At 46.1% G+C, this 23405-nt stretch overlaps 1 protein-coding gene across 8 annotated transcripts in view; it reads right to left on the bottom strand.

Moving 5' to 3' along the window:
* Positions 1–23405, bottom strand: part of Ano4 (anoctamin 4) — a 275001-nt gene that overhangs the window by 123949 nt on the left and 127647 nt on the right. For all 8 annotated transcript variants that reach the window (XM_033763868.1, XM_033763866.1, XM_033763863.1 and 5 more), the window contains 2 exons: positions 21781–21917; positions 19322–19480 (listed from right to left, as the gene is read on the bottom strand). In XM_033763868.1, the coding sequence (XP_033619759.1) occupies positions 19322–19480; positions 21781–21917 (296 nt within the window). The remainder of the gene's footprint in view (positions 1–19321; positions 19481–21780; positions 21918–23405) is intronic.

Raw genomic sequence — 23405 nt, 5'->3', positions numbered from 1 at the left:
TGAAGCATAACTCCTAATCCCATAAATTCCAACAGCGTTGACTGAGAAGAGCCGATTCAGGAGACTGGGTTTGGGAATGGAGCTCCGCAGGCAAATCATAAACTCCGTCCTGGGAGTGTGAGGATCTGGACGGGATGGGAAGGCATCCGTGGGCAGTCAGGTAAGTGAGTCTCTCACAAGACAGCGCAAGGCCAGAGACTTCCCGGGCAAAGCAAGTGTGGCCAGGATACAGGTGGCATTTACAGAATTAGTGGAGGCTGCCGAGGAGGAGGGCGCAGAGCCCAAGCCAATGGGCGGCTGTGCTACAGAAGGTAGGAGTGAGATCCTGAGACCGGGCATCAGAACATATGGGCGTTTTCATGGTTGTATCTCACCAGCTCTATGATCTTCATGAAGTATTTGACCTGTGTGCTCTTTGGTTTGTTCAACTACAGAATGAGAAATGACAGCAACACCTGCTTGCTCGAACTGAATGGCACGGCCTAATGTAGGTAAGATTCTCACAGCGCGTCTGAAACTATCTCAGAGTTATTATCATCTCCAACGGGGATCACAGCATTGGTACGGTGGGAGAAACAGTGCATCCCTACTCATGCAAGTGTCAGTCTGGGAAGGTGACAAACACGGAGCCGGTACAGAGGAAAGATGTGACTACAATGCACAGCTGGAAAAGACCCTGAGATCTAAGCCCCCAGTTTCTGGCTCCCAGTGCCATCTACAGGTTCCTCTCCGACGTTCATTCACATGTTCAGTAACACTAAGAAATGCTTATTGAACGACTGCTGTGTGACAGGGACTCTACTAAGAAGTGGGTATGCCACAGTAGACGGAATTTACAGGGACAGCAAGAGACAGATACGAAGCAATATACAAATGCGTGATTTAAAATTATGAACAGAATTAGAAAGGAGAGTACAGTTCTGTGGGACAGAAGAACCGAGGGCAGCTGCTTTTGACTGGCTGGAGACAAAAGACGAGATGGTGTGAGCTGTGGGAGGAGCTGTGGGAGGAGCCCTGTGAAAAGCATGCTAAGCAGGAGGAACAGTAGATGCGAAGGCTCAGAGATCGCACCTGGGACTAACAGGCCAGGCGGACTGGACATTGTAAAGCACGAGGCGGGGAGAGTCACTTCGGATGGAGACAGAGAGGTAGGTTGCGAATGGACCTTGCCAGGCCAAGCAACACAGCAGGGAGTTTGGATTTTATTTTCTAAGGTCCAGGGGAAATCACTAAAGGGTCACAGGCAGGGGTTGCTTACTTTAGGAAGAGTCCAAGGAACGTTCTGCGAAGACTAGTCTAGAGGGAGCACGGGGTGGGGAGGTTCATAGGAAAGTTATCCCAGTAGGCCGAGCGAGACAAGATGGCGGCTGAACAGCGGTGGATATGGCGGGGAGAGAGATGGCCCATGCTGAGATCTACCGGAAGTAGATCTGAAAGGACGTTAGATGAATCAAATGAGGAGCATGAGAAAAATAAGCAAGTGTCTAGAATGGTACGCCGGCCGTTTGCTGAGAGAGTGGATGGCTGATAACCCACTCTCTCAGTGCAGGAGAAGGCGCCCGGGGTAGTTTGTTCCAAGCTCGCGTAGGTGACAGTGTACCTGGAATGACGACGCAGATGCCCGTGGATTTTATCCCAAGAGTTGTCATTTAGCATCTACTTGCTCATCCCCTTATTTACCCCCTAAACCTTTACTGCAGGCCTACAATGTGCCCGGAGCTATGCCGGGTGCTGGGAATGCAGAGCAACTCCCCACCCTCGCCAAACTCAAGTTCTGCTGGGGAGACTGACCCTCAGGAAATAGATAAACGCAGCTTTTGAGGGTGTGCTTTGAAGAACACAGAGGTTAGGACATAAAACAGTAATGGTGGGAAGCAGTTGATATTTTAGATACAGTGGTGTGGACAGACCTTTTGATAAGGTGATATTTGAGTGGAGACCTGAAGAAAGCGCTGAAGAAGGCGCTTTCATTATCCAGGGAGAGAGCGTTCCAGCGGGTGAGAAGAGTAAAATGCAAAGGCCTGAGGCATAAACATGCCCGGTGTTTCGATTTATTGGGCATCTGGGGTCAGACCAGGGTCACCTCCATCTGTTCTATCGCCCCTTCGGTGACTACCTGGATATCACTTTCTCATAACTATTATGCTACTATGAGAAAAAAGCAAAACTCAAATTCTGGAGCCAAAAGGTGATATTAATTTCTAATGGGGGACTCAGAGAAAGAAGCCTTTCGGAAAATCATAGTGAAGACAAACGATAACGGTAGAGGTAAGAGAAGCTATCTCGTACTGCTGGATGTTAGATAGTGTTTTAAAATATTAAATCTTTTTATATTCACAGCAGCCCTACGAGGCAGGGCTCATTAATATCTTAATTTATTGCAGATGAGAAACTAAAGCACTAAGAGTTCTGGTGCGTTGGCTAAGGCTGCACGGCAAATATGGAGGACGCCTGAACTCTCTCCAATCCAGGAGGCTTCACAGCTGTCCCCCAGCAGAGGAAAGCTGCGTCTCACACAAATGTTCTTGCCTACTTGAGTTCACTGCCTTCTATTTTGGGGAGAAACGCTTCGGTACACATTAGAATCCACCTCGTAGTGCAGAGGGTTCCCTCTGCATACCCCATCAACGGCGAAATGCCAATGCAAAGAGCAAACATCAAGCCAGGCTCTGCCAATCACTTAGTACACGAGCCTCAGTTTCCCTGTTTGCAAGATGGAGACAACAACAGCTAAGGTTGCTCTGAAGCGGCTATGGTTGTACAGTAACAAGCCCAGTAAGTCAGAATTTCCTTCTTCGCCCTACAGTTAATGAATGGTGCCCGTAGCTTGGCGCTAGAATTTCTTGATGCGTCTGGTCTGTGAAACGGACGGGAAATGTCCATCCCTTCCTGGAGGTCAAAGATCTGGAAGAAATGCTACGCGATGTCAACTCCTCTCGGGAGCAGCCATCCAACCAGCCTTGGGTCACTGGGCAAATGACTTGTGTTCTTCCGAGATTCAGTTTCCACTGAGAAATGAGGGCAGTGAAGCTTGTTTGTACCAGTTGTTCTTGATTCTCCTACAGATGCATCAGTCAGCCGTGGAAACATGAGCGCGAAATAGCCTGTCATCCTCAGCAAACCTTTACATGTGGATTCCCTGTGGTCCTCCCAGGACTGGTCTTATCCTCCCTGGGCCACCTCATCCCTGCTTAATGGCTTCAGATATAACCTTTTGGCTGGTAAATCCCAGATTCCTATCTTCTGCCCAGAACCCCATTCTGAGCCCCAGATTACTACAGCCTGAGGCTAATTTAGAACCTGCCAGGAAGAAATGTATCGATGCATATTACTAATAAAGACACACTAATACTGAATACCTTCCCCATCACCTCCTCAGGAAAACAGGAGAGCTAATATGTAAAGCAAATATCTTCTTCTCTTTCACGACACAACCACTCATATAATCATTCAAAAAAATACCCAAAGATAATCTCAGCTTTTATGCACTGTTTGCGTAAGTACGTAGACACTATATTTGGGCTGAGGAAATATAATGAAAGCTAAAAAATGGTCTAGATCTCAAGGAACTCACAATTCAATAGAGCAGCTATTCCACCAACTACAAATCACGTGACACATATGGATAGAAGTTGGACTGATGTCCACCTCGACAGAAAATCCTTGCTCTGTGGGAAGGCTCAAATGTCTTCTTAGGAACAAGCAATGTCAGCTGGGGTCCATACACCTCCAAAAGTCCTTTCACTTATTATAGACCACCGTGACCTTTTCCTATTTCTTCAAGACAGAGTTTGAGATTCGGACGAACTTGGGGACAGCTCTATGGTCACAAAGGATCCATCTGGTGATAACTACTCCGTAACCCAGGTGTCATTGTAGCCCTCGGGATTAAGCTACGAGATAAGCATGACCCAGAAAGGACTGCCAACTTGGTGTCTGCTGCTAGGGCAGAGGCAGTTTAATTTTGGAAATGCTTTCTGATGCACTTGGCTATGACATCTTGACTAGGGTTATTATATTTATCTCCTGGTGGAATACTGATCACAACTATAGGATGCTACAGTGTTTGTGTTGCACTATATTTAGCAAGAATTGTTACTTAAAAGTTATGAAAAAGCTGTCAAGAAATAGGGCTTGTGTTATTTTTTCATGCCAGAGAAATAAAACTAACTGATGCTTACAGTTCAGTTCATATCGGTTCCTTGTTGGTATAGAGCTGGCGTAACCTCACTGCCTAGGAGGTAGCATTTGAATAACGTGGTATGACATTAATATGCAGTGCATACTGCACTCGAGAAGCCACGTCGTGGCCCTGACGACCAGAGTGGATTTCACCTCTTCTGCTGTGGATGTGGTGTCTGAATGAGCCTCTGTCATGCTGGGCCCCTGGCAACTACAAAGAGAAGTCCGCACACTCCGCCCTCATGCCGAGACCAAGTCAGTCCTCTGAGATGCAAAGCTTGGGGGGACATGCAGGAAGTCTGCATGTGATGGCTCTGGACGAGGTCGCAGGGAGCGAGCGGCACAGGAGAGGGGTCAATGGCAAGTCTTAAGACCCCCTACTCTCTGGAGAGCAAGCAGGAGGGCGAGCAAAGAGGACACCCGGGAAATCTCCTGAGCTGAGGGAGGAAGGTTCCCAAGGAAGGAACAGTCAGCAGGGGAAGGACCTTTAGAAAACCTGCGCCCTTGAATGTTAGGGAGAAAGGACGCAGAGCAGCACACCACACAAGTCTTTCGAGAAGTCCTTTGAAGGCGCGAAGACAAGGGATGAAGGTGAGGGAAGGTGGGACGCAGGACTTCTCCTCTCACGGTCTGAGTTTCAGGACCATGCAGGGGGCCAAGGTTATGATGAAGGACTGCGGAGGCATTGACGGGGCAAAGAGCTCGAGAAAGTGACAGGGGAAGGGACTCGGTGAGCAACACGAGCTCCGGGACAGAAGCAGGCGCTTTCTGCACTGGAACCAGAGGCGAGGAAGAAAATGTGGAGAGAGCTGCAGAAGACCCTGTCCGATCGCGTTCCTTTCCTGTCCACGCTTCGGCGAGGTCATCAGCAGCGCCTGCGCCAGGGAGGGAGAGCAGCTGAGGAAGGGAAACGGCGAGGCGCCAACACCCTTGCCCATTCTGGGCTGGTGCACCTGGCCTTCGCGAGCCCACACCCAACGCCCCCTCTGGAGTGTGTCCCCCTCGCCCCCCGCACGCGCACGCCCGCGCCGCCTTGTGGACCTCTCTGTGACCCGCCACGCTGTCCCCTCCTGACCTCTGTTGTTCACTGTCCCCTCACAAGCACACATGCGAGTCCCCCCGGGGCGGAGTCCTGACTTGTTCACTGGCGGATCCTGAGCACCTAGAATCATTCCGAGCGCCACGTACTTTTAGAACGATTGACATTTAGGTGAGGCGTAAAAGGGAAGGGAGAGAACGGGAGAGAAGGAGGAGGGTCAGAGCTGCTGACTGCTGCGCAGGGGAGAAGCCGAAACTACGGACTGAGACCCCAGGGGGATTCTTCAGTAACAATTCTTCAGGGTTTGGTTGTGATTTAAAGTGAACCAGTCAGGATTCTATGCAACCAGAAAGCTCGTATAAAGCAGAAGAATTAATTAGTAGAGGGAAGAGACCACCTATCAAAAAGGTTTGACCACCTAAATTGAAGACCCAAGGGCCAGGGATTTAGCTCAGCGGTTCGGTGGCCTGCCTCACAAGCGCAAGGACCCGAGTTCAATCCCCGGTACCAAAAATAAATAAATAAATAAAATTAAAGACCCAGTCAAGAAATGGGCAACCGAAACAGACCTGTCGCAGAAGAAAAAGTACAAATGGCCCTCAAACATACAAAAAAATATTCAATGTCTCTGGACATTACAGAGATGTAAATCAAAATGATGCAAAAGATTCTATCTCACTCCAGAAAGAACGGCCATCATCAAGAAATCAGAAAATAACAAATGCTGGTGGGGCTGTGGGGAGAAAGGAACCCTCCTGCATTGTTAGTGGGAATGTGAACTCGAACTCATACCACCAGTGTGGAACTCAGTATAGAGATGTCCCAAAGAATTAAAATTAGAAATTCCATATGACCCCCTCCTTGGAATCATCTCTAATGAGCTTAACATATCATACTATACTCAGTAGCAAGGGAACTAGCACAAAGAATCAACAACTGGGATCTTACCTTTTAAAAAGGCTTCTGCACTGCAAGAGAAACCACCAACAGAGCTAAGAGACAACGTACAATATGCGAAAAAAATTTTACCAGCTGCTCCTCAGACAAAGGTCTACTATCTAGAATATATAAAGAACTCAAAAAAATCACGCCCCCCCCAATATAAAGACTCGGTTCAAAAATGGGCATCTGAATTGAACAGACATTTTACTAAAAAAGAAGTAAAAGCAGCAAATAAACATATGAAAAAATGTTCGACATCACTAGTCCTTTGAGAGATGCAGATGAAAACAACACTGAGATTCTACCTCACCTCAAAAAGAATGGCTGTGATCAAGAAATCAACCAATAACAAATGCTGGTGAGGCTGTGGGGAAAAAGGAATCCTTCGCCATTGTTGGTGGGAGTGCAGACTTGTACAACCACTGTGGAAATCAATATGGAGATACCTCAAACAACTAGGATTAGAGGTCCCATTTGACCCCTCTATTCCCCTTCTTGGTATCTTCCCAAAAGAACGAAAAGAATCAGACCACAGTTATATATGCACACCAGTGTTTATAGCGGCATAGTTTGTAACAGCTAAAACTTGGAAATAGCCCAATTGCCCATCAGCTGGAGAGTAGATAAAGAAGATATGTGGTTTTTTATATATATATAAAATGGAGTACTGCTCAGCCATAAAGAATGAGAAACTAGAGACATTTATAGCTAAGTGGACATTGAGGCCACACTCTTTTCAGTGAAATTAATAGGACAAACTTGTAAATACCGTAGTTTCTCTGGTGTGATAAACTAAAGTGTAAAGAAGGATCAAAATGTATAACTGATATTGTATAATAGGAAAAAAGGTCTAAGGTGCAGGGGAAGTGGGAGGGGAAGGGAAAAGGTAAGAAAGGAAAAGAAAAAGAAAAGAAAAGGAAAAAAATGGAAACAGTCTTTGCAAATAGGGGAGGGTGCAGGGAGTGAAGGGAGGGCAGGGGAATGGGGAACAAATAAGAACCAAGATGCATCATGTAAAGGTGCAAGATTCCAGTGATGAATGTAACTGTACTGTCTGTATACCTAAAATGTACCAATAAAAAAAGATATACTGCAGTGACCTATGCATACCCATGTTTAAAGCCGCACAACTCATAATAGCTAAATACTGGAAGCAGCCCATATACCCACCAACAGATGACTCGGCAATGGAAATGCGGTGTCCGTGCAGAATGGAATACTACTGGGCTATGAAGGGTGGGTCTGAGACATGCATCTAGAAAACACAATGCTGTGCAAAATAAACCTGACACACAAACTTAAATACCACGTGGTATCACTCATCCGCATAAGGCAAAGCACGAAACAAGGGAAAAAGGAAGAAAGAACAGATCGAGACAAGGGGATGGATCTCGTGCAGATGGGAAGGGGGCCGGGGACGAGGCGAGGGGTGGGGATGGGGAAGGAGGTGGAGTGGAGATTGCCAGGCACAAGATCCTGCCAGCCCCAGTGAGCACGGATATTGTGTGCCACAAACAAGAGCTAAGATTCACAGGGTCGACAAGAAGGAAAGGAGGAAAGGGGCCCTAGGGCAGGAGGCGGAGCTAAGGGAATTTTAAAAAAGACACAAGCTGTGTTACGAAGGTGTACTGACTCCCCAGGGTGATTACATAACTCATATACTCTGCTGAGCGTTTAACAGAGTAAGTACAGTAAAAAATGTAAAAAATAAACTAAAAAAGAAAGTGCATAGGTCAGTAAGTTCCCTTCAGCAACGCTCGACCGCCCAGACGCAGCAGAGCCGGTGAGATGCAGGCAACGAGAAGGCTTTGCCAGGAAAGTAAGCCAAAGGGACCGAAGGGAAGGTTCCGGGCCACCAGGTGAGCGATCATAATGACGGGTTACGGATCGCAGCTTCGAACTGAGCGGCGTGGGGGGATGAGTAGAAAAATGGTTGCATAATTAGTCAGCAGGCTCATTATCATATACAGCACACCTCCCAATGATTCTGTTGGAATATTTAAGCCCATCGAAGCAGGTGAAGCAACACGCGTCAAGTATCTAGTGATTACTCGGCACTCTCTCTCCACTATGAGACTTTATTTAATAGGGGGGATTAGGTATAGCTTTGTACATTTAAGTAGAAAAAGAAACAGAACAAAAGAATATCCCAAACTAAAATTAGTACTTACTTCCCAATTGCTTATTGAGGTGGGGGGGTAACCGTGGAATGAACTTGGGTCCTTGTGCTTGTGAGGCAGGCGGCGGAACCACTGGGCTAAATCCCTGGCCCTCGATCGCTTATTTTTGTTTTGCTAACCAAGTACAGCACTGTGTGACAGAGAAGCAAGACTTAATAGTTTTTCATTCACCTGGAGTTTGCACAGAGAATTGTCGGGTGGGAGGACCCTTCCAGCAATGAGAAACAGCAAGGGCATTACCTTTTCGTAACTACACAATGTTATCCATAATCCACTGAATGAAAAACTAGATTTCAGAAGACCCACGGGCACTTATTAGAATCTGAGAAACTGAATCACAGTAGCCTCAAATGAATGCCAAGGTGATTTACTGCTGTACAATACAAAATAATCTCCTAAATGAGCCCCAGAACCTTCAGACCGAGGAGGAGGAAGGGTTCCCAGGGTAGCGTAATGCATTTCCAAAACACTAATGGCTCCAGGTTTCATCTTGTATAATTTCTTTCCTGCCTGCTGGCCTTCTGAGGTCAAAGGAATCATAGGTACTAGAGTTCCATTCTTCAGCCTGCTTTACTATTGGTCTTCTATGAAGCCCTTTTTAACTTCAATGCGTGTAGAAAAAGTGAGATTGGATAAAGGAGCTAAACAATACAGGACTCTAAGGTGAGCAGCCGCCGCCATCTTCCTGGGAGACCATCAAGGTCAAGGTCATGGTAGGTTAGTCAAACGCTTGGCCTGACAGGAATCCACCATGCGAGTACTCTATTCAAACAGAAGTACAAGGTGTCCCGTTAACCCCTCAATGTATTTCCCCTCTCTTCAAACACACGTGTCATTCTTGTCACTTTGTGAACCATGGCTGGAAGTCCCCCTTTGTGTCTTTATGAGGTGCGGTCAAAAGTATGATGAAGGCTGCTGCTGAGGGCCATTCAAGGGAAGGTGGGCTCCTAACATCATCAAGGTGCGTCTTCATCCGCCTTAGTCACCTCAGCTGATGCCGTGTGACTTCCGGCTCTAAGACAAAGTGACTGGACCGTGCAACATAAATGTTCTGGTGTTTTGATTCAGGACCTGGAGGCAGGCCTGACCGCACGGCTGAAGTCGCTCAGAAAACTTCCAGAACTGCCTCAGAAAGTGGCTGGGGGCATGGGAAATGTGTTCAGACTGAGGGGGAGAATTTTGGAGGGGGTATTAATCCCAACGTGTCTTTCACTGTAACATATTTTTAAAAATTTAAGTGTTCAGCCACACCTCACATAAGGGTGTGGATTTGGTTAGAAAGAAGCTAAATGCTATTAAGCTCTATTAAGAGCTATTAAGAGCACCTGGGTAAGAACGGACTCAAAAGCACAGCTCTAGCTAGCTCCGTCAGCCACTGAGGCTCAGAGGCTGTTTGACCTGCATTAGAGCCGCTGAGTGAGCATAACCATGAGAAAGTTGGGGTGAAGGGCAGAGCCGGCGCGGCGGCGAAGCCCACAGTCCTCCCAAGTTCCACTCCAGCGGGGAGCCAGAGACGCCTTGTTCCAGGCCCACGGGGCCTTTGCTCATGGAGCGCCCATCCAGAACACCAGGTCCCCTCTACTGTCCAGCTTAGTAAGGGCCGATGCATCTTTTCAGACTGAGGTCACCTCTTGTTAAGCTTCCTGAGACCTCTGGGCAAATTATAAAACTCCTCTGATGCTTCACAGGAACTTTCAGACTGTGCTCCAGCCTCTGTCCCCTGCCTGCCTTCATGGCCGATCAGTGGGCCATGACTTGAGTCTGCGAGAGGCCCGGATGGCGGGGAGCCCAGGCCCGCAGTCCCAGCCCCAGCTGGCATCATCTTCCCATTTTTAGTCAGCTACTGGAACAGGGGCTGCTCCAGGTCCTGATGCCACCAGTGCATCTGATGGCCCATGGGGAGGAGAGGAGTTGCTGCCCAACTGCAGGTCTGAGAGCTAAATAACTGCTCTTTTAAGCCACCACATTTTGTAGTTTGTTATGTAAGAGGTAACTGGAGCACTTCTTCTCCATGATTGATTCTCTGGCACCTGGCAGAGCGCCCGGAATATAACAAGGACTCGAAACATGAATGTATAAGGGTTCTCTGAGCATTGTAGGGGCCGGAAGTGGTACAGGGAACCCTTTTTTATTCCTCTACCGGCAGTTATGGGGCAGGGAACTTTCACCTTCTCTTTCTTTTTTTTTTTCCTTCCCCTTCACTACGAACATGGAGTGTTTCCTTGTGGGAACTTGTGAGTGCTGATAAACTCCTAAAAGCCTGGGTCTCAATGGATTCAGCTCTGGCTCGAACAAAGACAACTGTCCACCGTGAGCCTCGGAGCCAAAGTGTGGGTGTGGCAGCACTCTGCCTGTGGACGGTTCATCCCACCGGGCGCCTGTAAGAGGTCAGAAATAGCTGCCTCTCCGTCATCTAAAGTCACGTGTTAGAGCTCACATCTCATCATTGTGAAGCCATTTGGGTTTTACAGAGAAGGAGCCGACAAAGCCTTAAGAAAAAGGGTCAGGCAGCAGTGAAACCTGTTGGGAGCAGGGCTGGTGATGCCCTCATACTGTCCGTCATCAGCATCTGTTCTTTGGCATCTCTGCCCTTCCCATGTGAGGTGTTCTCTGCTTTCCCAAGGAGAAGTTAGGGCAATAGTTCCCTTATCTCTTTTCTCGTGGGATGAGGGTTACAGTCTACAGTATGGGGTGCTCAGGTGAGACTTGGAATTTGGAAAAGGAGGGCCCATTTCTACCCTCAGATGTGAGGTTCTAAGTAGCTTTGGGTACGTTTTTGAGTCAGGCACTGGGAAGCCCCCAGGGCTTTAGACCAGCTTGGTTGGAGATACAGCGCTGATGCACTCTGGTGCGAGGAGCCGGAGGCAGCACCCCTGACACTCTCACCCCAGCCTTTTCAGCAGTACCGAAATCCCCTACGTGAAACACTTCATTCATGGGAGGCACAGCGCGGCTGGTTTTCCTATACAATTCCAGCTGAAAGAGGGGCCGAGCAGTTACACCCACTAGGAAAAATTTCAAAGAGGTAACTATGGGTGCAAGGGCAGACAGAAGTGAAAAAGCAGTACTCAGACCGGAAGCTGAAAGGAACAACCGGAAATGACAAGTTAGGGAGGGATCACAACTAGCGGGGCCTCTCCAAAGGTCCCAGTGCTGCTCAAGTGCTTAAATGTCCCCTGCTTTGTGCCCTGTAAGAGTTCTTCCAGCCTCCTCCGCATCCCAGCCAAATCCAGCCAGTTCCCTCTCTGACGTCAGTCCCGCCCCCATTCAGTGGACCCATTTATTCTGCACTCCTCCCAGCCTAAGAGGAAACAGCAGGTGAAGGTAATCCTGAGAGTGGGAAACGGGGCAATCCCAACACTGCCTGAGGTTTAGAGATGCAAATTCCAGCTGATCTTTGAGCTCAGTCTCTCTCATCACAGCGATGTTCCTTGAACTCCAAAAGTGAAACAGTAACGCCATACCGGCAGTCCAGCCTGTTTCTCACAGCACTCATGGTACCAGTGTTTCTCTTTCTCCAATAATAGTAAACATTCACCAGATATTTCATGAATGAATAAATGAACGCACGACTCCTTTGGAAACGGACTGATTGCTGACTGCTCTTAAAATACACTTAAGACAAAAGCGAAAGCAAGCCCTGTTTTAGAAGACAGCGCTACAGTATTGCCTTTGCAATATCAGGTTTGATGAAAAATTCGGTATACAATTAATTTTTTCTAAAAATTTTACCTTTTTTGGTACCAGGGATCGAACTCAGGACCTTGTAATTGCAAGGCAGGCGGCAGAACCACTGAGCTAAATCTCCAGCCTTACTTGTGAGGACTGCAAGCAGGACAACATGAGTTTACAGTTCCCCAAATTGCTTCAAAGCTTTTCACTCTCTTCTATGTCGTTAGTAATTAGTGTGACATTATGGTATACACTTTGCATAAGTTTCACCAATGTAACATAATACAGTAAAGAAAAAGAAAACAAAAAAAATAATACCATGAAGAAAGGACCACAGTTCTTTTCAAAGATACAATGTGATCTCATCTCGCCTGTGGCATATAATGGCCCATGCAGAATGTGCTTTGTACCAAAAAAGCTCAATTCAGACCACTGAGATCTTTCAGATTAAGTTTCTTCTTGTGGGAGGTAACAACAATTCTTTATTTAACTTCAGTTCTTCAGCTGCCCTTGTACAATGGATATTTTTCTCCTTTGAATTGTTCTATCTTGAGTGAAGAAATAGGCATGAGTCATATAAAATATGTATTGATTTAGGATAATCCTTTAGTAAATCAGTTCAAAATGACTTTGTACTGGTCACAGTGACCTGGCAGCAGAAATGTTTTGATTAAACTTAGTCTTCCCAAATTAACACAAGCAGTTCCTTAGGTCTTTAAAATGGCCTCAGAAATTAAACCGAGAGGTAAGAAAGTAGAGAGAGCAGTTCCCCAACCTAGCACCATTTTGTAAGTTTGCTGTAAGGCAATGGTAGTGAGAACAACCCCCGTGCTGTGGTCTCTTCTGGAGCAGGTAGACTGACAGTCCCAGGGATGAGGTGGGGCTTAGCACAGGTGACCCTTGTCTTCCTGAGACGACAGCTACCTTCAGCTTTGCCTAAACACAGGCCAGGGATTCTCAGTCCAAGATGACGAGCACAGGGTTGAATGGCTGAGCCTGGGAACCAAGATAACCAGCGATGGAAGCCACCCCTTCTCTCCCAGAACCATCACCCGCCATCGTTGAGGACTTGATGGGTACCAGACTCTCCTAAGCACAGCAGAATGCATGAACCCACTTTATCTTCACAATAACCCTAGGAGACAGGAATGATCTACCACTTAATAAACAAGGACACGGAGGCACAGAGAAGTTAAAAATCTTGCCCAGTTATTTACTTAGTAGACAGTGAAGTACTAAGCAGATTTAAACCCCATTTGTCTGGCTTGAGATGTCAGTCTTAACCTATATCCTGTTCCTTCTCTTACGTACAGAAGCCTCCTTGATGATTCAAGAGCCTGCTGGTAAGACTGCTTACATCAGTTGTTCCACATGGATGAAAGGATGGAACAGATGCCTTTAACTCCTCTGCTACATCGCAGACACTGCAGCAGACTGCATAACGTTGGACCGGGGGTCTAACTCAGTGATTTTCTACTAACGATGACCCCTCCCGCCTGCCAAGACTTACAGAGAGGCTTAGACACATCTCTGGCTGGCATAACTTGGCGTAAGTACCATTGGCATCTTCAGACAGAGGCTAGAGATGTTGAGAAACACCCCTGAACACATAGGATTCCCCTACAATAATTAACCGGCCCACATGTCAATACTTCTACTGTTGGGAAACCCCAGAAGTGAGCTGACTGCTGCTACCCAGACGCTGCCAATCTTGTAGAAAGTCCCAGATTCCGCTATCTCAGCACTGGGTTAAGAGGCTCGGATGCAGAAGCCAGCCTGGCACGGTCTCTGCCCTCAATGTGATAACTGCGGTATCCTTGGCTAATTAAATCAGAATTAGTGCCTGTGTGCACTTGGTTCTCTTTTCACTCTCAGAAAACACCCCCATGAATTATTTGATTGATGTAATCTTTTTTTTGTTTGTTTGGTTTGGTTTGGTTTTTTGATACAGGGTCTCACTGTGTAGTTGAGACTGACCTGGAACTCACTATGTAGCCCAGGCTGGTTTCAAACTCACAGGGATCCTCCTGCCTCAGCCTCCCGAGTGCTGGGATTACAGGTCTGCACCACCATGCCCGGCTCTTCTGATCGCTGTAATCTCAAAGTGAGCAAGCTGAACACTGTGGCTTTGGCGGCCTCTCTTCCGATTCAGTGCTGGTGGTAATGGAGGCCAATGGAGCCCAGCCCAGGAAGAGAGTGGCCAGAGGTGTTGGAAAATCACCTTCAGCCACATGGGCAGCCACCCCTTTACAGAACCCAGACAATGACTGATGTCCACGGGGACCCTGGTCTTAACGATGCCTCTGTCTGGGTGCGTGCTGTTCTCCAAGAGCTTCCTTGTTGGATCCAGCTGAAGTCACGTTCATGGCTTAGGTCTTCTCTCCTGCTCCTCTCACTCCCTTTTCTCCTAAGACCACCCCACCAATCAACAAGAACCCTCACCTCAGGCTCTGCTTCTGCTTAGGAAACTTCACCCAAGACACAGTTATCAAAGAAGTCACCGTCGGTGTGGAGCAATCTTGGCTAACTCCTGAAAGACACTCTGGGAATCTCCAGGGCCATGAGATTCGGAGGAAAAACCAGCATTCTTCACCCTGTGCTCATGACTGTCCTAACTTCTCCTTCTCTTCATTCTAGCTGGGAACCCTTGGAAGGTAATACATGTGACGTGCAAGGAAGTAGAAGTGATCTGAGTGGCGTGAGAGCAGGGATTTTTCTTCTGAGACCAGGAAGTACTAGAGGTCAGGAATGTGTAGCTCAGTGTCCTGATACTTACTCATTTTAGACTTTCATTATCATTATCACGGTTTTTAACTGTGTAGGAAGGAGGAGTCTTCTCATATCCTCACAGCTCTGATCCTGGGGGAATGGTAAGCTGGATAGGGTTATGAACGTTAACGGGGGCCACACTGGCTGGATTTTCTAGCTCCTTGGGAGGCTCCCTCTTAATCTCTCTTGATCTTTCACATTTGCAGCACTGGTGTCCTCACGACTCAGAACACTTGGGTCCGAGGTCTCACCGAAATGCATTTCTCTATCCCAGGTCTTTTCCAGAATTCAGACTCTCCCACCCAGCAGCTCCCCTGGGGTGGCTCAGGTTTAGCAAGTCCACAACGAGACCAGCTCTTTTCCAAATCCCATCGATGGCAATTCCTTCCAACTGCGTGGATGGACACCGTGTAGCCCGTGAGTAGCCGGCACCTTCTTATTTGGTCTTCGTGTGATTTCCACCAGCTCTGCCTCCCACCCTCTTACTGTAAGACTGGGCCAAGACACCACTGTCTCTTCCTCGGATTCTTACGATGATCTTGTGTCTCTGCTGCCGCCTTTGCCCCTGCTCCACAGCCTGACTAATCTTATCAGGCAGCCAGCGGGGCCTTAATGCAACAAAACCGTATCTTTTCATGGTTCAGCTCAAACCTTCCAATGGCTTCCCGTGTCAGAGAAAAGGTAAATTTTCCCAGTAACTGCTGAAGCCCAAGGTCCTCTGGCTTCCACTGCCTTGCTGATATACAAGACATAATTTAATAAAAACTTCAGTGAATCTTTAAATTATAAAAAAATTATTACAGTAAAAGACACACCACCACTAATCCCCCTCGGTTTTGAGAACACTCATCCCATCGCTGCTGCCCCCTTCTGAGGCGGTTCTGGAAGTTCTCTTTCTTGCTTTTCGTCATGCTGTTATGGCTGCTTCGATGTCCTGAGTCAATTAGAAACAAGGACTTTCATGGTCATTTTCACTTTGGAGAAGAGCCAGCAGCTGCTCGGGGCAAGACCTGGTGAAGGAGGTGGATGAGAACACACCATAATATTTTTATGAGCCTGTCTTTTTCCCCTGGATGACACCTGGAAACAGCACTCATCATGTTTTTTAATCACATTGCATAAACACAAAAGAAGACTTCCAGAAGTTCTCCAGAAAGTGGCAAAAATGATGTGTGTTTAAAGTGATGGAGAATATTCTGAGGGAAATTAATGGCAATGTGTCTTTTACTGTAGTTATTTTTATTAGACATTCACTGTAAGTTTTGATCATACCACATAATTTCTTACCATGCTCCATCTTGCTCAGTAACTCCAATTATATTGGTCTCTTCTTTGTTCTATGAACATAGCAGGTATGTTCCTGCCTCAGGGCCTTTGTACTTTCTGTTCGCATTCTCTGGAGAAGAGCCCCTCCCAACCCCACCAACTTTTATAATATTCCCAGCCCCTCCCATATTCCCTGTTTTCCTTTTTCCTCCTTAGAACTGACTGATATTTTACACATTCTGCTTATTTATTTTGTCCTTGAAGTTCCAAAAAGGCAAGAGATTTTGTCTCTGTATCCCATGCTGAGTTCCTAATCCTCAAAGCAATGACTAACACAGAGTGGGTGTGCAATAAATATCTGTTGAATGAATTAGCTATCATCCAGCTGGGGTGATTTATATAATTAGCGTTATTTTAAAATGCCGTAATGATTAGAAATTTTTCCCATGTCCACATGATTCTAAAGGGAGTGGAGTGTTCTCCATTAACACAATCACTTCTCACACATCCCAAATAATTCAAAATTCATCCATGACTTGACTGATAGTACGAAAGAAAAGATAAACCTCTTACAAGTGACAGTAGTTTCAAAATTGGTACCAACAGATCAACAACAGACAGAAAAAAGTTAAAAAACAGGAAATACGAATTATTAGACAGATACTCCAAAGCCAAGTGCCTGGGTTTAATATTCCACTTGGGAACTCTTCCGTGAACTGCGTTCTCTGGGCTCACATGAAATGCGAGGTGTGCAGCTATAGTGACCCAGACCACCACGGCAAGACCTTCCTCACTGGCTCGTCAGTCTTGGGCAAAGGTTCTCAGAAAGATTAAATCTGAGGCGTCCCCGCTTTCATGATCCTCTTTAGTTGTTTTGAAATTCATTGTTAAAAAGAGGGAAGGAGTCTCTTCGAGTCAATGGGACTACAGAGCCTATCTTTATCAGTTTGGAAACAAACCTTTGCCAGGGAAACACGTTTTCCCCAGCTGTTAGACATCATGAAACAAGCTAATGAAGAAATCGCTAACCATTCATGAAATGTAGTTAGTGTCAGTCATTGGGACGCACACGAGTCTGGAGTTCTCTGTCCCCCTCTTTCTTTACCTTGATAACCCACAGGAGGCTGAAGTAACCCTAGAAGCTAACCTAACCATTAAGATAGGTGTCTCTCTGCGGCTGCCATTTATAAAGAACTTGGTTTAAATAAAAGTGCTTCTGGTGCCATCTACACTTACGTAAATGCAATTTTTTAATTGTTCCAAGGAGCATTTTATTTTAATTATTTGTGGCAGAGAAAAATTGATCGAGCTGTCATTTCCTGCTGCCACTTAAGCAAGGCAGCCTGCAGAGGCCCCTTCTTGCTGGGGTGTCTGAGGCCGGTGGCCGCCACATGGGGCTGGAAGGGCCACGGGAGACAGGCTGAGCATTTGTGCCATTGGAGGCCATAGGGCTTGGGTGAGATGCACCCTGGTGGAGGGCAGCGTCGGGGAGAGAGAAGCCCTGGGAGGTGGCACTGAGCAGAAGGCTGCAGAGACAGGACAGCTAGGGAGATGCTGCTCCAAGAAGAAATGTGGAAGGGTGATATTTTTTGAACTTTTGCAATATGGTGACCATGCCCTTTCCCCAACTGTTATTTTTTCTAATATCCATTAAAATAAATACTCAGCTATTAAAATTTTTTAATTATAAGAAACAAGATCACCCTGTATACAAGTGAGATCATACAAGCAGTCCACCTGTTATACCACGGACACGGCACACACGCCCCAGGGGCAAACCTCCTCCTCCCCACCTGCTGGACCCCGACAGCGGAGCACCACCCAACAGGGAGGTTTAGGAGCCGCAGAAGGAGCCGTGTGAGCTCTTTAGTAACAGGCATTGTTTGGAAAAGCCTCAGGCTATCGAGTTTTAACCACTAAGTCGTGAAATAACACTGACATACAGATTTTATACAGAGGAAAGAACAGTTAGGAAGCTTAAAACATAAATCTCCCATTCATAGAACGGAGCTATTGATTTAGATGGGAATCAAAATCGAACAGCAGTCAGAAGGACTTTCATTCTTCCTGATCATGTAGCTGCTCTGATGTTTCACATAAGAATTCTGTCATGAAGAACTAAGAATAAAAGGCAAGAGAAGATTTTTTTTTTTTGTACCAGGGATCGAACTTGGGTCCTTGCACTTGCATAGCAGGCAGTGGAACCATTGAGCTAAATCCCTGGCCTGGCAAGGGAAGACTTTTAAGGATAAACATATTAATGTGCTGCTAATGTAAATAGAAGAGAATATATAAATGTCTCGGTAAGAACTTAAAAACTGGGATTTATCAAAGAGAAGTACAACTGGTATAGGAAATGTTCTCCGAGCCCCACAGCAGAGGAAAAAGCAAGATGTGTCCTTCTGCTTGTGCAGGGTGGGTGACAGGCCTCTCATGCTCAATGTCTCCACCAAGCGTGGTGGTGCACATCTAAAATTCCAGCGCTGGGGAGGCTGAGGCAGGAGGATCACTGCACATTAGAGGCCAGCCTTGGCTATACAGTGAGTTTAACACCAGCCTGAACTACATAGTGAGACCCTGTCTCAAAAATAAATATGTAACAACATATGATGTCTCCATGTAACCAGCAGGCTGCATGAAGTGTCACAGGTGCTGTACAACGGAAAAGCCACATCTGACTTCGAGATCGCCCCTCAGGTAGAGAAGACAAGGAGGGGAGAGAGGTGCCTTGAGCTCTGGAACCTGACAAAAATAACCTGAAGGTCTCTTCCAGCTGGAACCACTTTGTAAGTGCCGGCTGTATCGGCCAGCTCGGCCAGAAAGTGCCCTGTGTGTGAAGGGGCACCCAACCTCACCGTGTTCTCTACAGTGTAAAAACAGTCTCCATGCAGCCCCTGCTCTTCCTCCAAAGTTCTCTCTGCCATGTGTGCGCAGAGCCCTCCGTTCACACACACAGAGATGCAGCAGATGTACATACACAGCAAGTCAGGTCAACAGTCACACTCTGGAACAACCCATTTCAGCGGAGCAGAATATTCTGGCTGTCGTGGAATCACCTGGCAATGAAAGGCTTTCAAAGGCAGGCTGTGCTATGAAAGTCTAACTGCCGAAACATTCCCCAGATTGGCAAAGTCTGGCCACATGAAATATTCTGTTAACATGATGAGTAACTGCCAACTTTTTAAATCCACTCAATGTGTGTGTGTGTGTGTGTGTGTGTGTGTGTACATTTTGTTGTTGCTGCTGTTTCTCATGCAAGCATACTATTTACCTCTTTCTCCATTTGTAATCCTTCTGCTCTAATATTTCTTTCAAACACTTCTCTCTTTTCAGTCTGGGGGCTGGATTTTCTGTACACAAGAATATAGTCGATTCGACACTTCCCATCTCGAAAGTAAAGTCCATTTAACTTGTTTTTCTCCCGCACCATCTGCAAACAAAAAGAAAGGGACCGGCCGGTGAACCTGAGCTGCAGGTAAGTGATATTAAAGACAAGCGAAAGCTCAATGAATGTTTCATGGGGTTTGACTAAAATTATATTTTCTCTAATAAAAATATAAAGAGGAAACACATTTGAAAAAGCTTGGAGGGAAATGAATGAAACGTAATGAGAATGCTACAAGCATTGGCAAGGATCTGGAGCGGCTGAGGATTTTCAGAATCTACAGGTGAGAGTAAAAACTGGTACATGAGTTCTGAGGTTCACTCTGGTATTGCCCAGTAAAACTGTTCATCTGAAAGATGTACTACTCTAGAGAGATTCTCAACAAAGAGATGTGTATATGAATATTTGGAGCATTGTTCGCAGTAGTAGAAATTTTTAAAAAATCAGAATCAACTCAGGTATCTATGGACAGGAAATAAATGGATAAACTGTACAAAAGCTGTATGGCAAAATGCTATACAGCAGTGAAAATAATGAACTGCAGTTGCATCTGAAAAAAGAATGATTCTTAACATTGACAGGAAAGAAAAGTCACAGAAGATTTCTTACCACACGATGCCACCTTACAAAACACAAAATAAATCTAAAATTACATTAAGACTCCATGTCTTAAAACCATTTTAAGAGTAAAAGAGTAAAAAAAAACACAGGAGTTCAGGAAGGCAGTGCCTTTGTCAGAGAAGTACAGGATTTCTAATCGCTTCCATGGCCTTACCAATTTTCTGCATCCGCGAGTCTCAGATTTTTTTGCTCACAGGAAGAAAACATTTGGCTTTGTTATTTGAGGGTGCATATACATAAATACACACACACAAAATACTTGAGACAAATTTCTCCAAAGCAATGTTTATCCTTTCTAGCTCCATACACTCTAATGTTAATTTCCCATTGCATCAAAAAATAACTGGGACTAGGGGGCCAATGATGAGGTTGTCATGGTAATCTGAAAAACACTTTCGAATTCATAAGTGGGCTGGAGATTCTAGGCGTTCATTTTTTTACTACACCTTATAACTTACACAGAAGTTACAAATACGATTTTGTGGCCCACGAATGCTATGTATATTAAAAGGAAAAGAACAGAAGGCTCCTTAGGCCTGTAACAAAGGTGACACGAAAGGACACCAAGGATGAGCGGGTGTGGCTGGAACTCCATGTCTCAGGGAACAAGATTTCAAAATTGTGCCTCCAAACCCAGCCAAACAGAAATGAGGACTCTGTCTTCTCTGGACCACAGAATGGAGCTACAGTGCTTACTTGGTACGTGTGAGGCTATGAGCTTGAAGCTGGAACCCTGGACCACGAGTAAAATGGTAAGATAACAGGGCTTCCGTCGAGGACGGTCACCGTGAGCAGAACAATGGCCTGTGCCTCCTTCGGGGAAGCCCTAATCCTCCTGAGGTCATTTCTTCATCTATAAATAAGAGGACGAGAGCAGCTGCTGTCTGAGTCCCTTTCAGTGTCCCTTAGCCATGACACCTCGTGGCAGTCCAAGTCTCCGTGTGACCAGACAATGACAGAATGAACTTTTTTCTCAAGGACAAACAGGCACGGAGGTATTGTACGGTGTTGGTGGGGGGAAGTCTGTGAAGCTCAGTAGAAGTCAGCAGTGCTCCCTGTGTAAAAAATGTCATTCTTTCAGTGTTTGATTAGCTCTGGAACAACAAAAACACCAGGGAATGCAAAACATCCACATTTCTCGGGTTCTGTGCCGATCACCTCTACCTGGTGCACGAATGAAGGAAACATTAGACTCTGGTGATACACAGCCTGCGTCACAGCAAACACCTCCACCGGGATTCTTCCTCTTCCGAGATGAACAGCTGGGTCTGTGCACAACTGCGCGAAGGTTCCCAACTACAGCAGCTTCAGGCACTTGGCTTACGGAAGGCGGTGCATTTTATGCCACTATTCTACATGCTGGGGGCGTTTATCCAAGGCAATGCATCCTTTAAAGCTTATGTTTTACTCTTTAACAGCACCCCGGATGTACAGCTTAAATTCACGTGCATTTCTGAGAATTTTCCTTTGCATAATTGAAATGTCCGCAGGGATAAGAAGGTAAGCACACTGTCCACTGAGAGCCTGTCCTGAGCATGGGGAGATTTTGAATCCCTGAAAGTGCTAGAACTATGGGAGATGTCAGAAGAATATAAAGTCTATTTCCTGTTTTCCAGGAGTCTACACCTTGATGAGATTCAGACGTCAAAAAGCCCTTTCCAACACACATCACAGGTTCTGACCTGAATCGAGGATTCTGCTTTTCAGAATGCACACACTCTTACCTCTCCGCCTGCGTCTAATCTGCTGGCGTCATCCGAAGTGCTGGTCAGGTTTCCAGGGTGAAGGAGGGAGTCGTCATCTTTGCAAGGACTATTGACAGCCTCTAGCTCATCAAAAAGGATGTTGACGTCCTTGGCCACTGGAATCAAAGTAAATACATTAAAAGTGAGGTGAAGAATCTGGGATCTTGGAATCAACACTGAAAGAGAAAACATCTCCCTTGGGTCTCATACGCCCTCCTTGTTTCAATAACACCCCATGACAGGGATCTCATTTCCTGAGAGAGAAGATGCCTGATGTAAAATCTTTTGACCGAATAGCGGCTGTATTCACTCGGCAAGATTGGGTGACACGTGAAGCGATGTCCAGTACCTCATAATATAAATATAATCGGTTTCCAAGACAACGAGAGGTGTGCTGTTTAACTTTCCTTCACATAGTTGTTTAGCATCAGGTTCCTTCTTTTAAGACTTCAAAGATCTCATTTTCTGGTTGGGAGATGACCTGGGGTTTTTTTTGTTTTAACGAATTTTATTTTTGCATTTAATTGGTATATAACACGCCAAGTGACACCTGTGTGGCTCAGTGATTTTTTTCTTCCTTTATTACTTCTCTAAGGCCAAACACAGGAAACCTCACATGACAATGAAACGTGCAGTTAGTTTCCTTCTCTGACGGTAAACTGAAATAACAAAGGGAGGCCTTCAAGAATGTCCCCAAAAGGTGTTGATGTAAACCTCAGCGGTCAGTGTACAGCGGACCTCTAGGTACAGATTACCATGCTGAAATGCACACAGCCTTAGCAAGTTCAGAAGAGAACAGGATGCCCCCAACTCAATTATGGGCAACCCTGTAGTTCACTCCTTTCAAGTGCTTTAAAAATAGCCAAGGGTTTACACTTTGCCAAGAGCTGCTACACAAGAAGGATTCATGGGAGACTGGGCTCTTCTTACCCAAGCGCACAGTATTCATTCTTCTTTCGTTCAAAAAACATTTTAGAGAAGTGCACACCCGTGTGGGGCAGAGTCCTGTGCCCGTCATACTCCGGTGGATAAAAGGGGCACGGCTCTCTGCCTTTCCGGTCCAAGATAAAGAAACCAAAGAAATGTGAATGTGAGTGTGCTTCAGGAAGGAAACAGGGTTTGGATACAGGGAGGACCTCCTTGGCGGGGAGATCAGATTCCAGAGTGATAGTTAAACATGTGATTTTAGAATATTCATTTAATTTTTAAAGTTTTTTTTAAATCTGTACAATAAAGTGGATCGATACGAGAATAAAACAGACAGATGCTTGGCTGCTGACCGTGATGAGCTGAATCGCAACCGCCCTCCCAAAGGTAATCTAGTGCTACCTTACATCAGTAAAGGTGTAGAAAGGCGACAAAACCAAGAATCTTAAAAAGAGACATTGTCGTGGATGACAGGTAGGCCCAGCGTGATGACAAGGGTTTTAGAAGCTGAGGGAGGAGAGCCAGTCGGAGAAAGGGACTGGAAATGTTCTGTTGCCTTGGAAGAAGAGCACAGGACCATGAGCCGTGGGAAGCAGGTGGCCTGTTTGCTCACTGGTGAGGTGGGCATAGAAAATTTCTCTCTCAGGGTGGCCGCTATAGTTTGGATCTGAAATGTC

This window comes from Fukomys damarensis, unplaced genomic scaffold (assembly GCF_012274545.1).
Source record: "Fukomys damarensis isolate Sample0158 unplaced genomic scaffold, DMR_v1.0_HiC HiC_scaffold_15, whole genome shotgun sequence".
In the NCBI taxonomy this organism is placed as follows: Eukaryota; Metazoa; Chordata; class Mammalia; order Rodentia; family Bathyergidae; genus Fukomys; species Fukomys damarensis.
Note: the sequence above shows the minus strand (reverse complement) of the source record. Positions and strands in the feature narration are given on the sequence as shown.